At 41.8% G+C, this 19,582-nt stretch overlaps 1 protein-coding gene across 3 annotated transcripts in view; it reads left to right on the forward strand.

Moving 5' to 3' along the window:
• The window catches only part of TMEM131L (transmembrane 131 like), a 522,596-nt gene that overhangs the window by 78,786 nt on the left and 424,228 nt on the right, over positions 1-19,582 (forward strand). For all 3 annotated transcript variants that reach the window (XM_069242819.1, XM_069242836.1, XM_069242829.1), the window contains exon 3: positions 13,073-13,116. In XM_069242819.1, coding sequence (XP_069098920.1) covers positions 13,073-13,116 — 44 coding nt within the window. The remainder of the gene's footprint in view (positions 1-13,072; positions 13,117-19,582) is intronic.

Below are 19,582 nucleotides of genomic sequence, written 5' to 3' on the forward strand. Positions count from 1 at the left end.
CCATGTCTAATTCCCTGCCTCCTCGGCCGCTCCAAAGGGCTTTCCCGCCCACGTGCTTCACTCCCGAGTGTTGCTCCCCCTTGTCTACAGTTTTCTCTTCTCTGGCTGTCAGATTCCTTCTGACAGCGTGTGTTTTGGATACCGAGGCAGCGGTGTATTTTGGATACCGAGGCAGTAGCCGCATTACTCATATACATTTTGGGCTTGTTAGATCGCTGTTTTGTTTGCTTATTGATCTTATTGTGACTCTGTCACAGTTGAAGTTGGTTCACATGGTCAGTGCTGTGACGGGCCGCGGTTATCTCCCTCTTGTGTGCTGCTTCCACCTCTTGGCGATGCTTTACGGCACCGCCAGAAGACATTGGCATAACCAGTAGACCCGAGAGGCGAGTGCCATTTGCTCTGCCAGTGCTTGTTCACTGTGAATTCACCCGGTCATGCACGAATGAGCATCCTTTTCAGCTTGCAAATGTGGCTTTAGGGCTTGTAATTGGAGGCTTGTGCAGGCAGCTGCTGCAGCTCTGGAACTGTTGCTTTCATATGGAAAACATAAAGGCAGCCCCTCGGTTGAAAGCTTTGTCCTCGTCCTCATTTCATGTAAAGGGGGGGATATTTCAGTAAAAATCTGTGTGCAGTACGAAGTAAGACATCGCTTATCGCAGCGGCTGAAACAGAGACGAATCTGAAACAAGCCGAATGATTACAACGTTTCCCATTAACGATAAATGCAAAGCTGGGCGCCGGCTGTTCTCCATATATTTTATTCGGTTATCGCTAGGCCACTAATTTAGCGCTTTCGTTTATACTAAAGCTGGGATTAGAATATGCACTTGAAAATATTGAATGAAAACGTCGCTAGGTACGTTAGGTAGCATTGCCACATTCAGTCTCATTGTGGTCAAAATGTACAGTTTCTGTAAGAACGGCAAACTCCACTTAGGGCCTTACAACTGCGGGCCAAGGTCTTTATTAGGAGGAGAAGTCGTTTACAAAATACACTTACAAAATTTAGGCAAGTTTAAATAAGCTCAGTGCAGCACACGTTTGTTTAATTTGGATTTTTTTGCGAAAATATTGGTATGAATCACATGCATTTATTCTGTACTCCGATCTAGTCTTCAGTTGTGCACACAGACCTGAACAGACATCCGTGGCGTACGCCCTATTCCATTAAATATTAGGTTACCCTGAGGCAATATTACCATTCTGACTAACGTTAAGCAGTGTTTGTAGGCAGTCCTTCTCCGTTTGGTTTCAATCACAATATTACGAAGTGTTGCCATAACAGGCAACAGTTGGCACGGCCCATTGTGCAGCATGCGGTAATACGTTATATGTGATGTTTATTGAAGGCGAGGCCGGATGGCAGATCACACATTGCAAACCATAACACGAAAGCGATGTAGCCGTGACTGAATGCATCAGCTTGGCTTTCACTGCCCAGGACGCTGGGACACCGGTTACCTACACGCCGGGCACCTGTCAAAACATATTGCGTTCAGTAAAATTAGTTATAAAGCAAGATTTGTTAACCGCCAATTCGTAAGGGCGACCGGGAGAAAGCCTCCTCCGTATATTCATCTGTAGTAAAGAAGCGTGATACATCACGCACACACCAACGATACTGTAAGTAAGAGACAGTTTAGGGAAAGGATGTGAGCCCCGCGAACATGCTCCAACATAAAATTACATTACATTCGCACACAAAAAAATATACCACCATTGCAGAGCACTTAAGATTCCATATTCTGTGCCTGAGAATCTCACCCTGTTCACTTTGTTTCTGTGCATTCTGGAATTTGTAGTCCTGCTTTGTCTCGTTATTCAAAACTGGAGTACCACAATCCAGAAAAAAAACTGGATGAACTGCTCACACTTCAGCTTGGTAAACTTGAGAGCTGTAATAAAGGAATTTCTCTTTGACAGTTGATACTTCAAGTTGGCTCTACCTGTGCACTTTAGAGGCAGCAATCCAGTATGGCTTATTTTGCAGTTACACTGCAATAGATGTGTGCGCTCTCCGTATGATTTAACTGGTTAACACGTGATTCCATTGTTACACTTCCCCATACTGTAAGTTCTTTGTAGTATGTTGAGTTATCAACTGTACTCCTTGTTTCAGGTACTGCCCCATCACCCTCTCTAGGGATCAACACATGGATTCCCAAGAAGGAACTGCTGCAATGCCATGCATGGCAAGTGCTGAAGGTCCATTGGCCCAAAAAATATTTTTAGGTTTTCTCCTTTCATAGTGGATGCTACAACTTTCACCATCGTTGCTAATTGAGCCATTTTATCCCATTGGTGATTTACATTTTCGTCTGCTGCGTTTTTGCAGACCCCAGAGGACTGAGCACCTTAGATTAACAAAAACAAAACTGATAAAAGTATACCCTTCACTAAGCGGCTCCTTCTTGTTGAACTTCTTCTTAAACTGCTCTGTTTTGCTTACCATGACAGTAGTATCTCTTTGTCCCAAGCTAGATGATCAGTTTGCAGTACTTTATGCTCTTTGTAGAGAATTTTAGTTCTTTAACATGATATGGTTTTGATATAATCTTGCCTTTGATGAGGGTTACTTTTTATTTTTGATTGTTTTAACAATTACATAAACTATCTTGAGCACAGGTATCTTGAGCACAGGGCTTGTTTTAACAAAAACATTCAAGATGTTTGCAGGTTTGTTGGCAGCATTCACAAATAAGAACATTTACACTAGAGGGTGCCATTTCTTGGACAGGCCGTTTTTCTAGCTGATACGGATATGTTTGCTCAGCAAAGAATATGGTTGGGTAACATGCAAGTTAACATTTTATGTATCTTGTGTGTTGTCATTGTGGCCATAGTTGTACTGTGAAGCAGATACCATGTGTTGCCTGTTCAGAGGGAAGGGTTGAGGATAGAGCTACGAAAATACACCCACTTGCTTACCCCTTCACACCCATTGTTATTAGCAGTAAGAAAACAATTCTGTATTTGTGGGCCTTGCAGCCGAAACCAAATAGTACATTCATCTCTTAACTCCCAAAAGCTAGTTATCGGTAGCTGAGCATAATCTTTTTAAAGCACTTCTGGATAATTTGACCATCTCTCTTTTGTTCCTAGTCAGTTTCGATAATGCAGGTTGCTGTTTCTATTCAGATCTATTTTTGCTTAGTGTTATGCGCATTTTAGGTGTTGAAGCATAATAAAGAACTGCAATAAGCATACTGAGGGTCCTGGTGAAAGTAAACACATAAAGATCTCAGACATGCAAGACACGGTCATGTAGATGCTCTTTTTTTTCCAGGTGTGCATAGATTCCACACTGGCCCTCCTTAATAGCATCCTACGTGCCACAGTACATCACTTCCAGTGCCTGAAGGAATATCCAAGGGGTGAAGAAATAAGATCTCAACCCCGTCCAGATGCTACTCCCCTCCTTTTGATGTTCCTCATCATTTTCAAACCCAGCTGCATCATTTTTAGATCCATCACAAGCAGCACTCCTGCCTATCTGGCTGACAAACTCACCATGTCTGGTGGCTCACGGCACACCTGCAGACAGGACATCATCGGACTGGCAGCAAAGAAGCATTAAAAAAAGAAAAAAACAACGCAACAGGACCTATATGTCTATGCAACCAGGTTCTGGAACAACATCCATGTGTCCACCAGGGCTATCCCAACCGTGTTCAAATTTAAGAAAGAGTTTAAGATGCCCCTCTTCTTCTTCACTATGCAGTAAAAGTACACTTTTGCTCCTAGTAAACAGCTGACTCTCCAATCGCTTGTCAGCTGTATTCTTACCTTTGACCCTCTATAGTGCTTCACTGCAGTTTGACTAGGTTTCCGCCATACAAATAACACATACCTTTATTATGCTGTACTGATAATGATTTTGTCTTATGCCTGGTAGTTGTCCTGGTTGTTTTGGTATCATGGGCCCCTTTATTGCCATGTGACAAACAGTGAGTTAATATAGTTTATTCCGGTGAAAAATGTCATAACACAGACGGTAGAACATACAAAAACAAATGAGGAAAAATTGAAATAAAATTATATCGACAATAATCTAAACCATTACAAGACTATCAATTATTAGTACAACCAATCCCTTTCTTTGACAGCTTTTCTCAGAAAAACAAGTAATGGCAGAACAGACCAGAGGACTATGTAGCATTTGAAGGTCGAGAAATGCTGGCTTCTAAATCTCAACATTGGGATCAAATATTTCTGATGGGATTGACTGACATTTTCTGAAAAACTAAGCATGCATTGATGTTTGTACTAACAAATTAATATAATCTAACAGGGACAATTCATTTAGGAAAAGAACATATAATGAATACAACCCAGTCACATTTTTTTCAGTAACCAGTTGCCATGGGTATTTGTTATGAGTTTTATATATGGTTGCACACCCACCACTTTTTTTTTCTGTCAAATGCAGCCTTACCGAGATTTTCTTTTTGTTAGTTTCTCTTTAGCTGAACTACTAAAGGCAGCTAAAGTTTTCTTGTCGCAAATCTTATCTTCCTCTAAAACTGACCAATGGCGATTAAAAATTCCGCAGATTAATACAAGGTTTAAGTAGTTGAAACCAAGAAAGTTTCAAAAACCTATTTGCGGAAGTCATAAATAGCCTTATGGTTTAGGTCTGTTGATCGATTTGCCGAAATCGATAACCATAATAAGTGGGACTCGTTTTACGTGATCTTTAAAATATCCTAATTCTTGGGGCATGAAAATCTTTGAGTACTTTGAAAGATGCCCAAAAGTCTCCTATAAAATGTATTTTCCTTCACCTAAAGATTTGACCCTAAACATTTGCACCATAGCTAACCGATGAAATACACTTGCCATAATAGATGTTGACCATTGTTTTCAATGGTTTATTTCCCAATATTCTAATAAGACTGATTCCTTCCCCTAGGCTCTGTAGAAACCAAAGCCTACTATAATATATAGTAAATGATCCAACTTGTCTTTAGTGTTGAGGGTGACTTTTAAAAAAGAGAAGGAAGTTACATGTTGTAGTCTGTGGTTAGCAGCATTAGAGGTTCCCGTTTAGATTGTTTTAGGACCCATAGTCAAAATATGTCTTAGAAAAATTAGTTTTCAAGTTCGTAAAAGGAACCCAATTTCCTAGTAATTTCTGTCACCTGTTCACAGGTTTAGTTATTAAAACCACGTATTCTGCATAAACTATAATAGGAATATCAAGTTTACTCATTTTTGGCATGTCCGTCATTATTTGCCTTAAATCGCTCGCAAATTCATGTGCATATCAATTAATTGAAAAGTTGCTAAATGCATACCCTGTTCTTTGAGTGCTTCCAGTTTTGGCCGAATGTGACCCTATCTAGCGAATCAGTTTGAAGGTGATGAAAGAAATCAAGGATGTCATCTCTAGTTTTCTAGATTTCAAAATAGTATAGAAGCGAACAGATTAGGAAAGGAGATCAAAAAGAGATGGTCCAATCCAGCCTCTCCCAGTCTCTGCCCGCTCTCTGATGGCCCTGAACTTGACCCAGGTTTCGCTCGGGTGCATCTTACGCAGCTGGTGTGCCAAGTATTTTTGTAGCACTAGGATTTATGGGAGGGACTTTCTCTCCCTCCTGGAGAACTCTGGGCACTGTAGTTTACATACCCTTACCACCACCAGCAAATATCAAGCAGTGTCTCCCCAGCAGATATTTTAACTTGTTCCAGAGCTCCATTTGAATGCTCAGACGTGCTAGTCTCCACTCTGTCTTCTTCACTGCTTCCTCCTTGTCAGATCTTCTTTAATGCCCTTCCTGTGTATCTGGTCGGCTCACTCTTGGTATCAGACAAAATAGGAGTTTAGAAGCGAATAAGGAGATCATTGGGGTACCCTCCACTCTGAGTCAATAAGAAAAACCTAACTCTCCTATCAACCCACATGTTGGAAATGGCCCTTTTTGCAGGGTTATCCCCAAACTTTTTGCCTTCCTCCTCCTATTTGTTAAGGTCTGTTTTTGCTGATTAATTGTCTCTGCACACTTTTTCCACTGCTAATCAGTGCTAAAGTGCAATTGCTCCCTAAGTACATTGTACTGTTGATTGGATCCACGATTGGCATATCTGATTTACTGGTAAGTCCTTAGTAAAGTGCACTGGAGGTGCCCAGGGCCTGTAAATCCAATGCTACTAGTGGGCCTGCAGCACTGGTTGTTCCACCCACATTAGTAGCCCTGTAATCATGCCTCAGACCTGCCACTGCAGTGTCTGCGTGTACAGTTTTAAACTGCCAATTCGACTTGGCAAGTGTACCCATTTGCCAGGCCTAAACATTCCCTTTTACTACATGCCAGGCACCCTAATGTAGGCCCTAGGTAGCCACAGGGGCAGGGTGCAGTGTATGTTTAAGGTAGGACATATACTAGTGTGCTTTATATGTCCTAACAGTGAAATACTGCCAAACTTGGTTTTCACTGTGCAAGGCCTATCTCTCTCATAGGTTAACATGGGAGCTGCCTTAAATATCCTTAAAGCGCAAAATCCCTTTGACAGCAGATACAAATCTGGAGTTTAGCGTCTCTAAACTCACAATTTAAAAATACATCTTTTAATGAAGTCGGTTTTTAAATTGTCTGTTTGAAAATGCCACTTTTAGAAAGTAGGCATTTTTTTGCTTAAACCATTCTATGACTCTGCCTGTTTTTGGATTGTCTGTCTGGGTTAGTTTGACAGTTAGGCTGTTTTGCACCTCTCTAGACAGTGACACAAAAGGGGGTGGGGTGTAGCCTGCATATCCTGATGAGCCATCTGAGGTAGAGGGAAGAGAGGAGTGGTCGTTCACATCCGAAAGGACTGTGGCTGCCCTCACACAATGCAGTATCCGGCCCTTTGGTGTGCATCTGGGGCCTGGCCTGGAAAAGGAAGGATCTTGCAAACACTTGAGACTTTGCTTTAAAGTTTGACAACTTCAAAGGCAGAACAGGGTATAAGAAGAAGACCCAAAACCCCAGACTTTTAGAATCTTTCTGGAATCAAGAGGAACCTCTGCCAAGGAGAAGAGCTGAAGGGGGAGGACTGTCCCTTTGCTGTGTTGCTTTGCTGGACTGGCCTGCAGTTGCTGCTTCTGCCTGAAAGGAGTGCAAAGGGTGAACTTAGCTATGTGTCCTGCTTGAGAAAGTTCTCCAAGGGCTTAGAGTAGAACTTGCCTCCTGTTGGAAGTCTAAGGGACACCAAAGACTTCAGTTTCCTCGACCTGCAGCACTGGGAACTTTGTGTTCTGTGCTGCACAAGAAGAAAAACCACTGCGCCACCGCCAATGAAGCCGCTGGCCTGCACCGTGAGCTGCAGACGGCTCAGGGAGTCACATTGCGCCGCGACCCTGGTCTCACTGACGCAGTCATCAGACGACTTCACTGAGCCGCTGCTTGCACCGCGACCTGTGGGCCCTGCACTCCGGCATCGCCTGCTCACACCGCAGCCTGGGCCTCCCAGACGACGACGCTCCTGCTGACACTGGCGCCTCACGCAAAAAGAACAGTTAATGGACGGAATGCAGAACAAATCAAACATTCACCCCCAGTCACAGATCTGAGTTTAATCCATCAGTTTTTTTGCTCACCATGCCGTTCCAGTTTGGATCCAGCCATATGCAAATCAGTCTTGACCCTGTTCCCCATGGGAACAGTCCAGCCCGAACTGCCAGACCAGGTCCTCCCTGGACCAGAAACAAGCATCCTGGGACTGTTTTCGGGGTATCACCCCTCTTAAGCCAGGCTAGCTTGAATCTGGTGGCATAGTGAGCATGGGACCCACGTCTGGCCATACCCTTCGCACCTGGGGCAACAAATGCAAAAAGAACAGTTAATGGCTAGAATGCAGAACAAATCAAACATTCACCCCCAGTCACAGATCTGGGTTTAATCCATCAGGTTTTTTTTTTTTTTTTGTGGACACCGCTCGTTAGGAGCATGAAGCACCGCCCCATCCTGCAACGCAGCCCCGGTCCACAGACGCCAGCACCATCGACTCCAGTGTCATCACCAGGCATCCCTGCCTGCACCGTGACCTGTGGACACCGCTTGTGAGGGTCACGAAGCACCATCCTGCAACGCTGGCCTGGGCCGACCGCTGACAGTGCTTCCGCAATGATGCCGCCGCTGCCTGCACCGTGACCTGTGGACACTGCACGTTGCACCACCCCGCTTCACACCGCAGCCCTGGTCTCACCGATGCTGCTGGACGCAGTCACCGAGCCGCTGCCTGCACCATTACCTTTGGGCACCGCACATCGCATTGTCCCTCTTCGCACCGCACCCCTGACGCCATCCACGCCAGCGCTCCTGACTTCATCAGCCCGGAGTTCGATCCACACGCGTGCAACTTCAAGGGCCTGACTCCCTCCCACTCCCCCCCCCCCCCCCCCCCCCCACACACACACACACACTGACTCCAGAACCGACACCGCGAGGATCACGATGCCCTGCAAATCCAAGGTACTGTTTGCAGGTCTTCCCGACACTGTAGGTGGTCCGCGACGCCGTGGCCGGCCTGAACTGTTGGTTTGTTGATCACGATGCTGGGATAGCCCCAGTTGGAGCTATCGACTTCAAGGAACTGTATTTTTATGATAAATCTTACAAAATTCATATTTTGATTACTGTATGTTGGGTTCTTATCGTTTTGGTCTTGTTTTACACAGATAAATATAGCCTATTTTTCTAAAACTGGTGTGGTGTCCTTTTGTAGTGTTTTCACTTATTACTGGGTGTCATGTGCAAATGCTTGACACGTTGCTTCTGAGATAAGCCTGACTGCTCATGCCAAGCTCCCAGGGGGGTGAGTAGGGGTTATCTGAGCAGGTATGTTCCTTATCCTGACTAAAGTGAGGGTCCCTACTTGGACAGGGTGCAAACTCACTCCCATCTAGAGACAAAAAATGCACACTGTACCTAAAGGGTTCCTTGAAAACTTCAGAACTAAAGACCCATCTCCCTATCGTGGGGGCACTCTTAAATGTGGGGGGGTGAAGCCACTTGAAAAAGCAGGTGTACCGTGACAACCCTTGAAAAAAAAAATGGAAAGTAATTCATGTACATGATCACCAGAAATCTGTGAAAGTGCTACCAACTGGCTACTATCATCATTTGCACTTTCGTATATGTGCGGGACAAAGGCTGTTACTCCAAGATCTACCATGGAGAGAGGACGAAGAAGCTATGTTTTTGGAAAAAGCTTGTGCATTTAATACCTGCATCAATGAAAGGAAGGTCCTTTATAAAATGAAAGTTCTCTCTTCACTCTGAGTTATAAATGGCCCAAAATAATAAGTGTCCGAAGGGCTAAAGAACAGGTTTAAATAGATGGGCCTTTGATGCATAATGAAAAACCATTTAACATGCTCAGATCACAGGGTAATGAACGGCTGACATTTTTCATTGCCTAAAAAGAATTTGCAGCAATTTCTTCTGGGCAAGAGGACCAGAAGTTCACCCAACAGTACACTCCACCTAATGAGGAAGGGGGAAACAAAACAAAAAAAAGTGATGAGTACAATATCTATAGCCCAAATCCTGTGACATGTAGATGAGTGTCAAATGGAAGGAGAAAATAGTTTTTAAATTTATAGTTACTGTATTGCCTCCAGGTGAAGGCCTACCAGTGGTCAAAAACGTTCAATCATTGAGTCTTTTTGCAAGTACAGTGAAACACCTACATAGCAAATGATCACACTTAATCAGGGGCCCAATCTGCCAAATAAAGAGAAGCTGAATATGGATTATAACCATGGGTCTAAGAAACTGGTCACATGCTTGACAGAAAAGATGTGCAGGGAAATGAATAGCCACCAAATTGCCATTGGGGGCAAAAAAACAACCAACATGGAAAAGAAACAACCATCCTCCTTTCAGGGCTTTGCTGTAAATGGTCTCCCCTAAACCCATCTAACTGTGAAAACAGAGCTAGATTGGATTGCGCCACTGGGAACAGAAACTGGTCATCTATTAAGTGGTACTATTAAAAGCCAGTATAGCCAATATCATGCAAAGGTACAATCTTGGGAAGAATACACCATAAGATATACAAAGCCATTCATGTAGAAAAAGGCATTCATGAGGAAGACCAGCCCAGTGTAGGGGCCCACACATGAAAGACCTTCAATAGCTAACTAGTGTTAGTACATAAGTTCTGGCTTCCAAAATAAATGAAACCTCAGACTCCATCCCCTGGGAAGGAGAAAGAAACTGCCTAGCAGGAAAGGCAACCAAAACAGCAAATTTGCTTTTCTTCATCAATAGTACCTGCAAGCAACCTCCTTGAATGTCCCACAAGTTCAGCAGCATAAAAAAGGTACCTCATCTGTGGCACCGCATTAGAATGCTCTGTGTCTGGATGTGCACATCAAACAGCAGCAACTGCAGACCTAAAATACTCTACTTTCGTGCTTCCTCTTTCTATGCCTGTGGAATGCTAGCGTGTAGACTAACACAACTCTATATTGGGGTATGCTTTTTACAAAATGGCTGACTGTGTAGAGACACAGTAAATTATTTGTCAGAAGGGCCACCAAAACAGATAATAAATTAAAACCCATCTAATTACTCCAAAGGGGCCGCCCGCTTTATTTGGAAAAAAAAAATATAGAACTGGTCCCAGTGAACAATTTACTATCAGAGGACATGTCTGAAATGAAATGCAATGCAAAACAATGCATACAGTTCTCTATACCCAAAGGTGTCAATGCGCTGTAGGAAGGCTCCCTGAAGCAGTCTAAAATTGCCCCAGAGATGGCTAAGGTATATGAAAGGAGTAAAGTCAAGTTTTCAGGAGTTTTCTTAATACGACAGATGGGTCAGCTTCTGAGATACGGGCAGGCAGAGAATTCCAAAGTTTGTCAGCAGCCACTGAGATGGAGTGTCCTCTCCATCTGGCCTTCTGGAGTCTGGGAACCAACACCTTTTTATTGAATGAGGATCTAATAAGGCCTTCTAGGCGTGTATTAATGGAAGAGAGAACTAAGTTGGCAGGACCCTTGCTGATGCAGGGCTAGAAAAAAACATACAGAGAGCCTTGAAGATAATCCTCTTTCTAACCGTAAGCCAGTGAAGAGAACAAATCTCATCTCTGACTGAGAGGTGGCTAGGGATGTTAAGGATAAGTCGGGCAGCCGCGCTGTGAGCAAATTTAAGTTTATTAAGGAAAGAAGCATTGATGTTGAGGTACAGTGATTTACAGTAGTGAATTGCCTAGGCTGTGGTGCAACTAGGTGCTACAGCATCGCACACAATATAAAAAATAGAACTAATCACAGGGATGCATTTATCTGGGGTTCTCCAAGGCTGTTATCCAAGTGCTACATCATCACACACAGTTGCAGGAAGGTGGGGGGAGAGAAAAAAACATTATGAAAGTGAGTATGAAGGTGGCCAATACAATGCATTGCAATCCCATCAGCCACATTTCTAGAAGGCCTGGACACCGTGAAAAACTAGTTCTGTACCTTATGCCATTCCACCAGATCCTTCAATCTCGTTTCATCAGAATGCTCTGAAAAAGCCCACAAGCTTCTTTTCTTTTAAGAGCCTCTTTTGCTCCCTCAAGTCTTTGGTCTACGTACAAGCACTGTACATCCGAAATCCATAGGCCTGTGGCGCAATTCCTTGTAGTGTTGAACCAATTAGTGGTTAGCCTCCTAGTGAAATTGGATCCGGGTATTCACCTTTTCTGTGATTAGCCCTGGGTAGAACAAACCTCATGGACATTCCAATTCGAGATCACAAAACAGGAATTGTAATTGCTTATTCTATTTTTACACTACATTTGTCAACTTTTAAATGTTACATGTTACATGTTAGGACGGTGACGTAAGTTTACATACACTACAACCTCAGTTGGGATAATGGCCTTTGATTATAGAGCGCCCAAGCAGTGTCTGAATAGGCATGTTTCCCATAGGTGTGCATAAGCTTTTCCCTGAGTTTAGGGGCTCATTGGAAAGCAAATTGGCGATTGGGTAGATTCTGTACCAGGCGCCAGTTTTTTTTGCAAATAATCTGGCGAATTTCAGAAACAGAGGAATCAAATGTCATGAAAACAGTGATGCCCTCAGATTTCTGGTTGGGATGTGTCTCGAGAAGGCCTGATAGACATGTTAAAGAGCTTGCTTTCAGGGTCTGTTGATTACTTGTTTGGGGGTATGCTGTCTGCGTTAGACAACCTCGCGGTGACTAAGATTGTTCAAAAATGTCGGTGTTTTTGAGTATTTCACTCTAACTGAAAAATTGGCCGACATGCAGGTTATCCCTTAAAGCTCTAGGATGATAAGATGCATAATGTAACAAGGAGTTCTTAATAGTAGGTTTCTCGTGAACTGCGGTCATTAAGCAGGAATCGTTGGCAGAAATGTCAAGAACCATATATGTAATGGATTCCTGATAGATGTTTCAAGTGAAATGAAGATGCGGCTCAAGCCTGTTTAGTCACTGCAGGCATTCCAGCAAGTCTTCCTCAGATCCAGACCAGGCACACAGCACATCATCTATATATTGTTTCCAGAGAATCATAGTGGAACAATAAGGATTGGTATTGTTATAAATAAAGTTGGTCTCATACGTGCTGACATTGATGCAAGCCAGGCTAAATGCTAAAGTTGTGCCTACAGAAGTCCTGGACACCGGAAAATATAATTGGTCTTTGAGCTTAACCTGGATTTTTTTTTAGATTCAAAGACCAATTAATTATATTTGCCGGTGTCCTAGACTAGCACTTGGAATAGAGAGCTGTTTAAAAACATCTGAAAGAGATGCCAAAGCAAAAATGTATGTTTTGTTTTTGAGATGCTTTTAGTTGTGTTCGCTTCCCACTACTCAAACAAGCAATGGCAAATTCAATAGCATGTAGTACTAGCTAATGGTTGTTAAAATATTGTTTTCCTGCTTGTCATATTACTGTTCACCTATTAACACCATTGATGTTTTGGCTTCTTTACTTTCCTGTGTTGGAAGGCGGTCATCAGCATCCTGGCAGTTGCAATATATGTGATATAACTTTAACTTGCTAATAGTAATAGCGTTGTAAATGTAAATGTAACCCTTATTTCTATTATTTTTAGGCTGACGAGGAGCAGGATATGGAGGAGCCTCCTCCAGAACTAAGGTAAGAGCTATATTGGGTTTTCAGCTGCTCAGTTTGATATTTGTTGCATTCTTGAGAATCTGTAGGTATCCACTTAGTTTGGCATGCTTTTCTCAGAAGGTGGGGCGGGTTATTTCCCTGTTGAAAGTAAAGAAAGGCATGCTACTCAAAAAGCCTACTTTATCTCCATTGTGGCGAGGTTTTGAATTTTCCCAGATTCTGACTGGTTTGATATCCACTGTGGATGTTGGCCAATATGACTGTTTCACTTTGGTAGCTCCAGGTCTTAACACTCATCTAAGAGATCTAAATTCTATCTGACCACTGTTAATTGTTCCATGCTACTGACTTTTAAAAAGTCCTGCCCAAAGCAGTTGTTTCTGGGCGTTCCACACTCTACTGACCTAAAAAATGCAACTTTAAAAATATTTTCCTTTGGATGGCGCTACATCAGGAATAGTTGTAAAGTAAATCAGATGAAATCCTTGCATCTTCAAAGATTTAAAGGGTAGAAATACCTGGGCATTCATATTTGTTTGTATGTTTCTAATTTCTGCTAGTAGAATTGATAACAGCTACTTAATTCAAAAAATTCATTTTTGAGTGATCTCTCCAGTGAGTCTAAGGGTTCTGGTTCTAAATTGAGCTTTGTGCTGGAAGTTCGAGCTGTCGATAGTCCACATAGCTTAGATTGTATTATTTTTTGTTCCTCATGTAGTTGGCCCCCATATGGTATTTGATTGCCAAGACTGATCTTTCTTTGCTTCTGTTACTCATCCTAATTAGAGTTTCCTACCTATTTGCACCCAATACACCCGCTATTGTGTCATAAAGATGGTTAAACTTACACCTGTGACTGGAATTGGTTTTGTGAACACCTTGTAATGAATCACTGCAGGCTCAAAGTGAGGTAAAATGCTTGAGTTTATTTTCATGGAACATCACCCACGACAAGCAGCGTCCTGTCAGTTCGTATCCCCACAGCAACTGACCATTACTCCTGGAATCCTTGCCCACTGTTACTGCCACCACGCAGACCATTTAAGCCGCAACAATTTCTTATGACAATATCTCAAAGGGAAACATGCTACATTGTACACACAATTCATTCATATACTACGTCATCTTTCCCCTTAACAGAAAAATGACAAAAACCATAGGATAACACTTAAAACATTACAAAATCTTCAAACTTTTCTGGCATTTTTACTTCGTGACCCAGGTGGTCTTCGGTGTCCTGCGGATGGTTCTGTATTAATACTCGCATAACAACATGGAGTTTGCGTTTCCAAGTTGGGTTGCACCCAGTGTACCCAATCAGTCTCTACAATAGAACCATTTTCCCTGTGTATGTCATCTTATTTTAGCGTAAGTTTAACCAGTTGCATCTTGTTCCACCACCCTTTATTCTCAAGAAACACTGCACCTTTGGTGACTTTGTTTATCTTCACAGGTGCTGAGTAAATGGATTCACCCTTTCTGACTTTCATCAGTCTTTTGATTAAAACCCAATCTCCCACTGCAAACTCTTGACTTTTAATATGATGTCTCCTGTCAAAGTCATGTTTCATTTTGATTTGTTTAGCAGCTACAGTGGAAGAAATACCTTTGCGTACTTCATTGTCCACCACTGTGACTGTTTGATCTTTTAACCAACGAGGGGAAAACGACGTATGATCCTTTCTTCCACCCAACAAAGAGAATTGAGTAACACCTGTAGTACACTGTGGTGTAATGTTATAGCACCACACCTTTTGTCTGAGAAATTGTAACACATCAAGACCTGATGCCAAGACAGTCTGCTCACCTTCTTTGATCAGTTTGTTCCTGTCTCAACCAAACCGTTTGAACAAGGGGAGTACAGAGGCACCTGCAAGTATTCGACGTCATGGCTGTTCAAAAAATCTCTCATGTGCTTAGAAGTGAAATGTGTACCGTTATCGGCAACAATACATTTGGGTTCACTTTCTAGAAAAAAATATTGCTCCAAAAATTTCACTGCAGCATCAGTACTGGGTGATTCAACAAAAGTAAACTACATCCATTCAGAGAAATTATCAATCACCAACATCACATATTTCATATGTGAAGAAAGTGGAAAGAATGGTCCAGAAACATCTACTCCTAAATTTTTCCCATGCTGCTTCTGGGAAACAACAGATTGTCAAGGTGACTTGTTGACTTTCCATTTTGTCAGAGAGTAGACATTCTTGACACTTATCAATCATAAAACTAACTTATCTAAGGCAGGCCACTAATCATGCTGCTTGATGCGCATGCTAGTTTTCGTTGCTCCTAGATGACCTAGATGAGCTTTATCTATGATAGGGTCATGCAATTTTGTGGGAGGAACATAATTCTCCTGAAACTTGAGAAAATGTCTGCATTTCAGAAATCAAACACCTTTTTTGAGCCCAGCCCTGTATGATATATTATTTTACTTTGGAGATAACTTTGTCTTCCTCACGCCAATCCTTCTCATTCATAACTGCACAGTATTGATTTAATGGCATCACTCACAGCTACGCATTCAATGTCATCCATAACGGACTCCTCATTTGAACACTCTAGCAGCTTCTTGACTAGCAAGCCACTCAAAAATGTTTACCGCCAGAGATATATTTGACAACTTAAATTAATTCTTGTAATGTTGAAAATACTCTAGTCAGCCTACCCAAAAGATTGTTGCATGAGCCATCACTTAGAATGTGAATTAAAGTATGCAATTCACATTTTTACCCCACACATACATCCTGAATTTTTGTACCGCCCATACACATGCCAGTGCTTCACGTTCAATGGTGCTATACTGTTTCTCACATTGCTTTAGGGATCTAGATGCAAAAACTATAGTTTGCTCTTTACCAGAAACATACCGACTCAAAATAGCCCCTAAACCTTGCATGCTGGCATCTGCTGTGATGACTGAAGTGTTTCATTCTTGGAAAGCATGCAAAGCCGGTGCCATTTCTATGAGATCCTTAATGTTGTTAAATGGTGGTTATTTTTCTTCAGACCACTGACATTTTTGTCCTTTCCTAAGTATCATTCTTAATGGCTCAACGGCACGGGTGTATCCAGGCACAAAACATGCATAATATTGTGCAAGCCACAAGAAGGAGCATAAGTAATCTCTTTCAACAAGTGACTTGGTCTCCTTGATGGCTTTAATCAAGGAGTATTTTGGAATTTATGCCAGAGGCAGCTATTGTATCACCCAGATATTCCAACTCATTTGTTGCAAATTTGCACTTATCATGTCTGATGGTCATGCCTTTCTGTGACAAAATCATTAATAACTTCCTCTAAATACAATTGTGATCTTCTGAACTATTGATAGGCCTTGATCACATTGATAGGCCTGTATTCTCTCTCTCGATTACCGAATAGGCTGTCATCAGCTTTTGAAATATGCTGGAAGCTGATACCAGCCCAAAAGTAATCTCAAACGGCGTGATAAACATTGCCAGTTCTTGACTCTTTGGGCGAAGGAACCTGATGGTGAGCAAATCTTAAATCTATAATTGAAAACCATTGTGCCCACCTACATTGGCTAGTAATTCATGTATTTTAGGTAAAGGATGACAATCCACAGTAATATTAGAATTTGGGGCTCTCAAATCCGCACGTAGCCTGACCTCTCCTGATTTTTTTTTTTTTGTGAGCTACAACTATGAGTGTGACCCATAATGAGGAGTCACATGGCTCAAGTATGCTTGAGAGCACAGATTGTGTAAAGTACTTTTTAACTCCTCCCTGACACTTAATGGGACATGACACACTTTGTGAGCAGCAGATCGAGCTTGTGATTTTAACTTGATACTGTGTTCGAAACATTTCACTGTGCAATCCTCAGCATAAAAAATATCTTTAAATTAATTTGAGGTTGTCAACGGGTGTTCCAATGCTGCAAACTCGTTCTGTGGGGAAGTCTCCTAAGACCACTGGATTTTCTGACCCACATACTAATTATAAACCCATTCTCACAAGATTTTGCCACCCAATTATGTTTTTTCCTCTTACAGCTTCATATATTTTGGTAAACCTTTCTCTTTCAAGACAGAATAGCTTGCTGGTAAAATACCCCACCATTTCAATCTCTTTTCCACCAAAAGACAATAAATAGATTCATGTTGGAAGGAGGTAGTAGCCTATTCGATTTTTTGTAAAACTATGAATTCCTTATATATTGATTGGGGACCCTGAATTAGCCATGACCTGTAAAGGAATACCATCAATATAAGCTTTGCAGTTGGGACCCTTGGCTGTTGTACACACTGAACTGTACTCAGTGGTAAGTAGATTCAGCCTGTACATCCACACTTTCTATAAGCACAGGAGTTTTACCAGTTTTACATACAATTTGAAAAGGACATATTTTTTTTTTACATAATAAACAATGGTTTCCAAAAGCTGGACAACCTGTAGAATTCCTGAAATGGTTTTTGGAACCACACCTATAGCACGTTAAAAACATTTTTTTCATATTCCTATTTCTTTGATTTGGTGTTCACCACATTCACTGTGTCCTACTGACAATCTACCTCAGAATGTACTACGTTAATTAACAGAGGACTTGGCATTAAAGACTTTTGATGAGATTAAAGAACGTTCTATGCTCCATGCCAAATCAATGACCTCTGTAAGTGTAGGATTCCAACAACTTGGTAATATTTCTTGTATTTTCTTGGACGAGCAACTAAAAACGAATTGTTTGCGCATATACATTTCTAAACTTGTGCAAGTTTGCATTCTGGAGATTAGTTGTTGGCATCTATTGATTTTCAAATAGACGCAGCCACTGTGACCATTTTACCTCTGGTTTGACTGGTCGAGCTAAAAATGGAGGTGGTTGTGTAATACGGTGACATGCCATGACTGGTTGTTACCAAAAATTACTAAAAGTCTGCCAGCAATAGTCACAACTTATATTAATGATGTATGTACAATAGAATAGTCGCAATATATATTAATGATACATGTACCTGTATTGAGAATGTGCTGTGGTGAAGATGCCTTGTGGTAATCCAGATCTGAAAATATCCCTTCCCGTTTGAAAATTAATAGCACACGTGTGAACAAAATGTTGTACAGTTGCTCATAATGCTCGAGATGCCAAGTGAGTCTGACCCAAAAATGGCCCTCACGCACGGTGTTACTACGTGACGTGTGTGATGAACTCAGTGACGGTAGGCGGCAAGAGAAGTTTGTGAGTAAAGTGTGCACTTGAGCTATACAGTAACACGAGAGGGCACGGGCACAAAGTACCAAAGTGCCCAAATTTGTCTGTTGCGTTGCCCATGATTACCTTGCCACAAAGCCCCGACCCTCCAGCAGGCAGCAACGATATCCGTGAACACAGATTCTGGCTCCAAGGTGATATATTCGCTGACTCCGGCTCCGAGCAGCATTTACAACTCAACTATGGGTAGGCCAATGAAAATGTAGGTGGGCGATTGAAGAGAGCTCCCACTTGTCACCAAAATGTAGTGAATCCCCGCAGGCACAAAGTAAGGTAAAATGCTTGAGTTTATTTTCATTTAACATCGCCCACGACAAGCAGCGCCCGGTCAGTTCAGATCCCCGCAGCCAACTGTCCATTACTGCTGGAATCCTCGCCCACCGTTCCGGCCTCCGCGCAGACCATTTAAACAACAATTTCTCATAACCGTATCGTAAATGGAAACATTTCACATTATACACACAATTAATTCATGATACACGCCTTTACACTCTTATGCTGTCATGCTTTCTAACAGTACACCAGTTTAGATAGACATGTTCACGACCTTCAGATTAAAAAAAAATACAGTATTCTTTTGAACTTCATTGAGCTACACAGCTGTGCTCTAGAAGTGCTGTCTCTTTTGTGTTAAAATGAGAAGTTTGATATCTCTGCAAACTTAATACCTACTTTATTTGTTGACATTTTGATTTCTGTGGTCCGTCTATCAATTCTTATTCTGCAGGTAATCCCCATTTGAAGTTTAGCCAGGTGGCTGCACAGATGCTTCAGACTAACTGAAGTTATACAGCAGTTGATTAATATCAATTGGTTAGACAGTTACTGTAAATACAGTATGCTGGGTCTTAACGCTTGTCATTGTAAATTTAGTTTCTGCCTAGTGTCCTAAAGTCTGGTATAAGCGCTTTTGCTTTGTTCATATGTTTAAGAAGCTCCTTTCTTTGGCCTAGTCATGTTGTTAAAGTTAATGATTTTTATTTTGCAGGCACATTAGTTTTAAGTGTCCTGATCTTAATATATACATACACAGTCTATAAAACAACAGCTTAAAGTGACGTTACAATTATGTTGAAAATATCAGTTTAAACCCAACCAGTGATGTTCACCAGTTAGAGTTAACTGAAGAAACTATAACTCGCCGCGGACATGCACCATGTTGTCATAATTTGTCATTTCAGTTTTCATAAGTGCTGTTATCAATGGTGTCAAAGACGTGTCATAATTGTTGTAATATGTAAAGTC

This window comes from Pleurodeles waltl, chromosome 1_2 (genome assembly GCF_031143425.1).
Source record: "Pleurodeles waltl isolate 20211129_DDA chromosome 1_2, aPleWal1.hap1.20221129, whole genome shotgun sequence".
Lineage (NCBI taxonomy): Eukaryota > Metazoa > Chordata > Amphibia > Caudata > Salamandridae > Pleurodeles > Pleurodeles waltl.